Source organism: Salvia splendens, chromosome 20 (genome assembly GCF_004379255.2).
Source record: "Salvia splendens isolate huo1 chromosome 20, SspV2, whole genome shotgun sequence".
Classification (NCBI taxonomy): Eukaryota; Viridiplantae; Streptophyta; class Magnoliopsida; order Lamiales; family Lamiaceae; genus Salvia; species Salvia splendens.
In genome coordinates this window covers 25,217,440-25,226,742 of record NC_056051.1, presented here as the reverse complement: position 1 = coordinate 25,226,742, position 9,303 = coordinate 25,217,440, and the positions used below count along the sequence as shown (strand labels likewise).

Genomic DNA, 9,303 nt, shown 5'->3' with positions numbered 1-9,303 from the left:
TTCCACAATAATTGTCACTTCTTCTATTTCAGTCCGTCCCATAATAATTATCATACTTCATTTTTACCATAAATGGTAAGTAGGTCTCACATCTCACCGACTCACTTTACTCATATTTTATTATATAACCAATACTCCTTCCGTCCCTCAAGAATATGCATTTTTTCATTTTTAGTCCGTCTCACAAAAATATGCATTTTCCATTTTTGGAAAGTCTTTTCTTTCTAATAAGGTGGGGTCCATTCTACAGTAACAATACTTTATTTACTATTTTTCTCTACCTCTCTCTTACTTTACCAATTTTACATTAAAACTCGTGTCAACCCCAAAGTGCATATTCTTTGATGACGGAGGGAGTATAAAAAAGTGGGTCTCACATATCACTAACATTTCCAACTAACTTTTCTTTACATTTCTTAAAACTCATGGGATGGAGGGAGTACTTTTTTTTTTATTACTTTCTCATTTTACTAATTGTGCATTAATTTTCGTATCATCCCAAATATTTAGAGTGGAGGAGGGAGTGGATTATTTAATTGACTTAGAACCTAATTACCCATACGAAATAGCTAATGAAAACCATTGCAAGCAGGAATCCTTTCCCCACTTCAAGTCACATTCCCAAGTAGAATCATCTCCTTTTCAAAAAATTATGAATTACTAAAAGTACTGAATTATAATTAAATTCTGATTTGACATATTAATTTGAGAAAAAGTTAACATAATTATTGAATTTTCAATTTCATCTAATTTTAATTTGGATTCACATGTCTACTTAAAAAATCCGAAGTGGCTACACCAATCTAAATTACTTCAAAATAAACAAAAATAATGGAGCCACGATCTTTTATAAGTGAAAAAATCATTCAATTTTAACATAGAAATGGAAGATCTTTTTTGCAGCAACTCAGATTCTAGTATCTGGCATTTCCCACTGCAGAGTTAGCACAGTACACTGCAAAGCAATATTTTTACCAAGATAGTTCACAACACGGATCTTCCATTTCGTTTTCTGCATTATTGCCATCTCTCCAAGTAAAACCACTCCATTTTCCCAAACCCCCTTTGCTTATTAGCTTAAACCACCTTTACCCTTTCCCCAAAACCAATTCTTTTTCGCTCTCTCCTCTTAATCTTTTTGGTTTTCCGCTGCTTAAAATGTAAATCTTGTAGATGCATTTGCCACTATTATTTTCTTCAGAAGATGCTACCTTTCCTCGCTTTATTCCTTTTAATTTGCTGCGATTTAGCTAGTTCTGTGAATGAAGAAGGGGTAGCTCTGTTATCATTCAAGAAATCCATCACATTAGACCCTCAAGGAGCTTTTAACAATTGGAACATCTCTGATCAAACCCCATGTTCATGGAATGGCATCACATGCAAAGAGAAGAGAGTGGTTTCTCTCAGCATTCCCGGAAAGAAGCTCTCTGGGATTCTCTCTCCCTCTCTAGGATCCCTCTCTGAGCTAAGGCATGTCAATTTGAGGAGCAATAGGTTGTTTGGGGGGCTGCCTTTTGAACTTTTTAAGGCTGTTGGGTTGCAAAGTTTGGTTCTTTATGTGAATTTCTTTTCTGGGGTTTTGCCATTTGAGGTTGGGAATCTTGGTTATCTCATTACTTTAGATTTGTCTGAGAATTTCTTTAATGGGTCACTGCCTTCTTCTTTGGTTAAGTGTAGGAGGTTGAGGAATCTTGTTGTTAGGCAGAATAATTTCAGTGGCTCTTTGCCTAGTGAGTTTGGGAAGAGTTTGGTTTTGTTGGAAAGACTTGATCTTTCCCACAATAGCTTTAGTGGCTCTGTTCCTGTTGATTTAGGCTATCTTGATAACTTGCAAGGGACTGTTGACTTGTCTTATAACAAGTTTAACGGCTCGATTCCTGCTAGTCTTGGTAATCTGCCTGAGAAGGTGTACATTGATCTCACTTACAATAGTTTGGGAGGTCCAATTCCTCAAAATGGAGCTCTTGTGAACCGGGGACCAACGGCCTTTGTTGGGAATCCGGGGCTCTGTGGTCCTCCGTTGAAGAATCTTTGTTCGTCTGGTAGTGAAGCGAATCCGCCTTCTTCGTATCCATACTTGCCTAGCAGATATCCTCCGGGGAAGAATGGTGGCGGTGGGAGGGGTTTGAGTAAGGCTAGTTTAGTGGTCATCATTGTTGGGGATGTTGTGGGGATATGTGTGCTTGGGTTGTTGTTCTCGTATTGTCAATCGAAGGTCTGTCGTCGTGGGAAGGGTAGGGACGAGAGTGGCTATGGTTTTCAGAAGGTGCCTAAAGGGTCAAAGGAATGTTTGTGCTTTAGGAAGGATGAGTCAGAAACGTTGTCTGAAAAGGCGGAGCACTATGACCTGGTGCCTCTCGATGCACGAGTGGAGTTTGATCTTGACGAGCTCTTGAAGGCTTCTGCCTTCGTGATGGGGAAGAGTGGGATAGGGATCGTGTACAAGGTTGTGCTCGAGGATGAAGTTGTCTTGGCTGTGAGACGATTGGGTGAGGGAGGTTCGCAGAAGTTTAGGGAGTTTCAAACAGAGGTGGAAGCCATTGGAAAGCTTAGGCATCCGAATGTAGTCACTCTTAGAGCTTATTATTGGTCTGTGGATGAGAAGCTGCTGATATACAACTTCGTGCCAAATGGGAATCTCGCTTCTGCTATCCATGGTTCGTCTCCATACGACTTTGTGTGATAATTGAACATTGATTATTAGCTCTTGTGTGTTTTCTTGGTCATAATGCTGTGTGTTTGATGTTGTAGGAAAGCCGGGATTGGTGGCGTTCACGCCTCTTTCGTGGCTTGTGAGATTGAAGATCATGAAAGGAGTTGCAAAGGGCTTAGTTTACTTGCATGAGTGCAGTCCGAAGAAATATGTCCATGGTGATCTCAAGCCATCGAACATATTGCTCGGGCACGAAATGGAGCCCAAAATCTCCGATTTTGGCCTAGGCCGGCTAGCTAACATAGCTGGTGGCTCACAGCCTCAGAGAGGGGAGCATAGCAGCTCAGTCTCAGACGTTGCTGCATTCGCCTCAGCAGCCTCGTTCGGTGCCTATTACCAAGCCCCCGAGGCAATGAGGGCGGTGAAGCCGTCCCAAAAGTGGGACATCTACTCGTACGGGATGATCCTGCTGGAAATGATAACGGGCAAGGCGCCATTGGTCCAAGTTGGCTCGTCGGAGATGGACCTTGTGCGGTGGATGCAGCTCTGCATCGAGGAGAAGAAGGCCGTGTGCGATGTCCTGGATCCGAATCTGGCTCAGGATGGGGACAGGGAAGAGGAGATGATCGCGGTTCTAAAGATTGCGATGGCATGCACCTCTAGCAGCCCCGAGAAGAGGCCTTCGATGAGGCTTGTCTCGGACTCCCTAGAGAGACTGCCGGAACCCTGAGAGAGTCGATTTTCGAGCTGTGTAATCTCATTGGCGAAAGATGGATGTCACTATTGTGATGAAACAAGAGATGAAAAAGTCTATGGAATCAATCTCCTTTATCCATGGCTAAAAAAAAGGTTAAGTTGAAGATTGTTTTGACTGATTGTATGTGTGTGTGTAAGAATGCTGTGATTTTAAGTTGTCTTGTTCTTGCTCTTGTTGGAGACATCATTTGTTTATTGTTTGTTTGTTTGTTTGTTGTGTTTTATTCAGTTTGTCACTTTGTGTTTGTTTTTGTTGTTGGTGCTGTTTATTTTTCTATTTTGTTTCATTATTATGTTTCTAATTTTCAGTTTTCACCACATTCAGTCTCAAGATATTGCCACGTTAAATTAGTTTTGAATCTTGGCCTGTCATGCGACAAAATTAGTGTCGGATTAATTAGTCTTAAGTTTATTTCGAACAACCAAAGTTCAGAGACTATATAACACATTATGACACATTATGACATGGAGCAACGAATGACATCATGCATGTACACAAATGTCCTCCATGTTAAAATTTTTATTTTTAAAGAGCTTTGGGAGTTAGTAACAGAAAGAGTTGTGAGAAGTATTACAGAAACAAGTCTTGTTTCTTTATATCTAATCAAAGATAAAATGCCTTGAGGCCGTTTGTTTGGGAACATGGAATTGGAGCTATGAAATTAGAATTGAAGGCTCCAATTCCAATTCCATTGTTTGGTATCATATAGCTCATTTCGTCTACTAGACTTGATTGAACACGTCAGTTTTCCTCTGCGCTTTTCTTCTACCACGTCTATCAATCCCAGACGCCATAGGCGATTTGTTCAGCCGATCTTTTATCGTCTTTCCTAGGATGAACCACGCCTCCTTCTGCAACCCACAGGACAATCAATCTTCTAGCAGGCACTGGAGGAAACAACAGAAGATAGAGCTCACAACGCCTCAAGTAAGGAGGGACGGTTTGCATTTTAGCTGCAGTGTTAGGCATTGGACGCGTAGGGTATACGCAATCCCTCCTCACAAGTTTAACTAACCAAGTCATCGCTGCTTCCGCCATTGCTCTAACTCTCTCAATCTCTATTTCTTGTTGATTCGAACCTTGATCTGTTAGCGGCAGAAAAAATATCTTATCAATAAGGTTGTATACTAGTATTTAGTAAGCTGAGAGGAAATTACTTGTCAATCGAATGAATATAGAGTCCTACCTAAAAATGGAGTTCGGATGTAAAACATGGAATTGTAGTTAATTAATTTAACTATACATATAAAGGTATTCTTGTAAATATCTTCATACTCCACTTTTATATATGTATAGATAGATTCTTCCAAAATAGTTCACGTAAAATTAATTTGGTGTTTTTCAGAATTTTGGTCTCTCATGTGACAAATTTAATATCAAAGCAATGTATGTCAAGTCTATTTTGAACCAATTTAATCTCGAATAATTAAATATTATAGCCTGATTAAGATATTGATTTTTTCTCTCTTTTTTTTGGGTCTTTCTATTATCGTGAAAAGACACTTAATATGCTCTGAATTTTTATTGCTGAAAATTATTTCAGATATAACTTATAAATCACATATATGCGAAATTCCATTTCCAACTTTTATTATTTTTTACTACGCACGTGTGAGGTAAGAAGCCATATTTCATAATCAAGCTGAAAAGAAAGGGCCATTCATGGTTGTTGATGAAGTGAGTAATGGCATAGTTTTGAACAATGGAACAGGTATTTTGGTCTTGAGCATTTCAATTCTCTTTAATCAGAAAAAAAGTCGATTTTAGGTAATATGGAGCTTTATTGACTGATAATCAACTTTATAGATAGGTTTGTCATTTTATTTCATTCTTATTGTACATACATAATTTTATTCATACTAGTGTTGGTCTATGCTAAGACCACAGTTTCCACTGCAGAAGATTGGATTACTTGCTCCAAATGCTCCACTTCTTCTTCTTCTTCCCATATCTCAGGCAATGCTTCTTTCATATTGTGTATGCTGTTCAAAACATGATCTGCCCCTGGCACTAGACTAGATCTTCCCACCTGCATTTTTGTAAAAATAGGTTAGAACATGGGAAAAGTAACGAATCGGGACCCAGATCGCCAGGAGTGCCTAATTTTTTTCTTCGAAGAAGAAGGCAGTCAAACTATTCCATTTTGGGATTTTAATATGACTTGCTTTATTTTAAACCTTATTAAAGTTTTAAAAGTCATTTTCCTTCCAATGTGTTGAACTTACAACTACGGTGTGGAGTCCGGCTGCTTTACCGCTTGCAATGTTACGAACGCTGTCATCGAAGAATATCTGAGAAGCAAAGAGACAACCTTTTGCATTAGTCACATGCTTTCATTGACAGTTAAACCTAGTATAGATTTTTTTGTACTAACTGTTTTCTTTGGATCAACATTTGCTATACGAATGGCGGCTTCCATTGCTTCCACAGAAGGCTTGCACAGGATTTGGGTAGAGTTCCCATTTTTCATGGTTTCAGTCGAGGAAGGATTAAGAGTTTCGAAGCATATGACACCATTGAAGCAATCTTCCAACCCCATCCTACCAAGCACTTGAGCCACGTGTGCTTCGTCTCCATTCGTGAAGATCTGCACGAAAGATACATGGACTAGATTAGGATACTGGACTTTAATTAAATATGACTGGATTTTAGTAATTAATACAGATAAAAGAATGCATTCCATACATGAGTCCAGTGTCTATGGTGAGTTGATGTATATTTTTCTGTTGTACAGAAATAGGTCGTAAAATTATTCTTTTTTTAGCTCTTTTTATTGAACTGTGTACTCTCAATTGTTCTTGGATCGAGTTTTCTCTGATTGAAATGTGTAACCTATAATGAGAATTATTCTTGCATCAAATGGCATGCATGTGGATACTAAAGCAATGGATTCACCTGCATAATTCGATCAAACATGGGAATTAAACGAATAGCACAATAAGTTAGTTCTCTAATTGTTTGTGTTTAAAGCTCAAATCGCAACATTGATTATGAATCTGGATCTGTATGTATTTCTATTAGCATATCATTAGATGATGACATGAATTACTAGCACTGCTTCGGACGGGATTAGAGTTTGAACATACTATTTTCTGTTGGGGCATGGAATGGAGGAGATTGCGTAGCACAGGATCAGGCTTTAGCAAATCATATGGCAATCTTCCATGAACATAAGCATGGAACTCATCATTGTCAAATTCATAGCCCATCACCTGCAACAAATTAATGATTCTTATAGTTAAATTCATGCATATTGCTTAATCTCCGTTGCTTGTTTATATACACTAAAAAAACAGTGTTTACCGAGCACCCTCGGTATAAGGTAAAAGTGTTCGGTAAAACGGGAGATACCTTAAGGCCAGCCATTGTTGTGCCATACTCTTTGTACAGATCTAAGCAAAGCCTAGGGACCTCACTTTCTTCAATATGCATGTGGTGGAGCATATACTCTGAGATCAAGGTGAACCATCAATAGGTAATCAATCATCATGAATTCACATGCACTTTATTGCTTTTATTGTTAGATTTTTATGGGTTAACTAATTCTTATACTCTTTATTGCTTTTTCGGTTAGAATTTTACGGAGGCTAGGTATAGTTTCATTCATTGAAGTGTTTCTGATACGTAAAATAAAGACTAATCAAGTCCTTGTGAGGTTTCATTCTAAAATTGGTTGATGATAAGAGGAGTGACTCAATAGGCTTGAGCTAATTCCTTTTCATTCACATTTTCAATATAGGACAACTCGCATGTGAATATCTCAACACACAGAAGTCATTTGTATCTTATGTGAACATGATCACTTATGCTCCGTCACATTCGACAACACATTTGGCTCGAACATGGAGCCTACTCTGAATACTATGTTAGATTTTATGGGTGCTAGCTAGGTACGATCTCATTCACTAAAGCATAGTGACGTTCAATCCTAAAGTTAATCGATATGAAGATGGAACCTCCCACGGTTGGTCACCTTTCGCATGTTAAGTACGCTTCAATAAACTAGAATGTAGCTCCAACAAAATCTAACATTTTTGTGAACGCATGAAAAGATTCAAGTAATACCTTCTATATTCTTGCGACATGCAAAATTGATCCCCAAACTCAAAGGGTATAAAGTGTCATCCATATCTGACCAAAAATCACAGTAAAATTGACTCAGTCACATATCATATCCCATGACTTTTCCATAGCTACCTAAATATAGTAGACTTCAATTTTGAAGTAAAAGCTTTGAGGAGAGAGAAGCAACATACCAAAAAGCAAGCACTCATATTTCGAACCCTCAGACCTTCCACCTTCCATTTCAGTAACCCTGAAACCACAACCTGAAAAACATTCACCTTCAACTTAGTATTTCCTCGTCCACGAAAAATAATCTTGACAGTATAAGACATGAATTTTAATGCAAAATTGGTAAATTAATAGAGAGTCAGCCATTGAAGTATTGTTAGTAAAAAATAGGACTCACCGACAAATTTTGATGGACAGACCAAAATTGAGAAACAAGACTATTTTATGTGGACGAGTATAGTATTTTTCGTTATCATGTATTCATAGTTTTACTCAAAAAATTAAGAAACAAATAATCTTGTTCCTAGGTATACTGATATGCATAAAATCTAAAAATAGGTATATGCCTTGATGAAATCTATGCATGGAAAGAAGAGGAGATAGGAAAGAAACATGAAAATGAATACTCCCTCCGTCCCCAAAGAATATGCACTTTGGGGTAGGCACGAGGTTTAATATAAAAATTGGTGAAGTAAGAGAGAGGTAGAGAGAAAAAGTAAATGAAGTATTGTAGTGGGAATGAGTCCCACCTCATTAGAAAGAAAAGACTTTTCAAAATTAAAAAGTGCATATTCTTGTAGGACGGACTAAAAAGGAAAGAGTGCATATTCTTGAGGGACGGATGAGAGTATAAAATAACACATGATAATATTATCACCTTGAACTAAGCTTGATTTTTGTTGCAGAATGCATGCATTATGAGTCTTAGAAGGTACATATATATAGTTGGGGAGTGCGATCATGTTTTGGTAGTGGAGAGGCCCACCATTCATTATTAAGAATATATATAGAGGCTTCGATTATTACCATGCACTACTTTATTCGAATTTTCAAATATATTCGTTTGTGGGTCCTTGTCTGGTTATTATTTTATACCCCTTAGTCATGATAGAGGAATTAAGCGAGAGTATGGATTAGATTTGATTGAATTTTATGCATAAATATGGGTTGGCGCAAAAACAATGTTGGGTATGATGGCTTGAAAATTTATTTGAGAATATATTTTAGATGATTCGGATCATTAACCAGGTGTTTTTACATAACAATTTATATAAAAGTTTGGATAAATTTGCTGACTGTGTAAAAAATGAAAAAAAAATAGTAGGAGCATAAACCCCTTGACAATTGTCTGAGGACAGTGTCAAATATGATTAGTCTTTGACTTATGAGTCTTGCTATTTTTTTCATGATAAAATTAATCTTAAACTAGCTCAATCTCATATAATTTCCATTAATTTAGTGCACACCTCTTTCTACTTTATTTAGGTTGTCATTGAAAACTAGCTTGACACTAAAGAGTATTGCAAAACCTATGAAAAAAGAAATATGATGATTCATATTGATATGAAATGATTATGCTTTTAAATATTGATCAAAGATTGCTTGCTTGGTAGTTGGTACATCTCCGCTTGTATTTTTACTCTCAAAATCGAGACATAGATAAGAATATTTGGTAGGAGTATTTGCAGCCGAGGATATGTTATTTATTACACGACTAAGGTAACAAAGTATAATACTTGGTATAAAGCATATATATAATTATATTACATCTTTATGAGTCTAACTTTAGAGAATTTAACGATAGCAATAAACACAAAAA

The 9,303-nt window shown here is 37.3% G+C and overlaps 2 protein-coding genes across 2 annotated transcripts; one reads left to right on the top strand and one right to left on the bottom strand.

Annotated features, from left to right (window-relative positions):
* The first annotated feature begins 851 nt into the window (after positions 1–851).
* On the top strand, positions 852–3,681 carry LOC121782670 (receptor protein kinase-like protein ZAR1). The gene is made up of 2 exons (XM_042180623.1): positions 852–2,657; positions 2,752–3,681. The coding sequence occupies exons 1-2, from the start codon at positions 1,205–1,207 to the stop codon at positions 3,381–3,383; spliced, it is 2,085 nt and encodes a 694-aa protein (XP_042036557.1). The 5' UTR covers positions 852–1,204; the 3' UTR covers positions 3,384–3,681.
* Positions 3,682–5,280: 1,599 nt separating this feature from the next.
* On the bottom strand, positions 5,281–7,715 carry LOC121781902. The gene is made up of 7 exons (XM_042179596.1): positions 7,667–7,715; positions 7,476–7,541; positions 6,762–6,859; positions 6,497–6,622; positions 5,785–5,997; positions 5,636–5,701; positions 5,281–5,439 (listed from the first exon to the last, which is right to left on the bottom strand). The coding sequence occupies exons 1-7, from the start codon at positions 7,713–7,715 to the stop codon at positions 5,281–5,283; spliced, it is 777 nt and encodes a 258-aa protein (XP_042035530.1).
* Between the last annotated feature and the right edge of the window lie 1,588 nt (positions 7,716–9,303).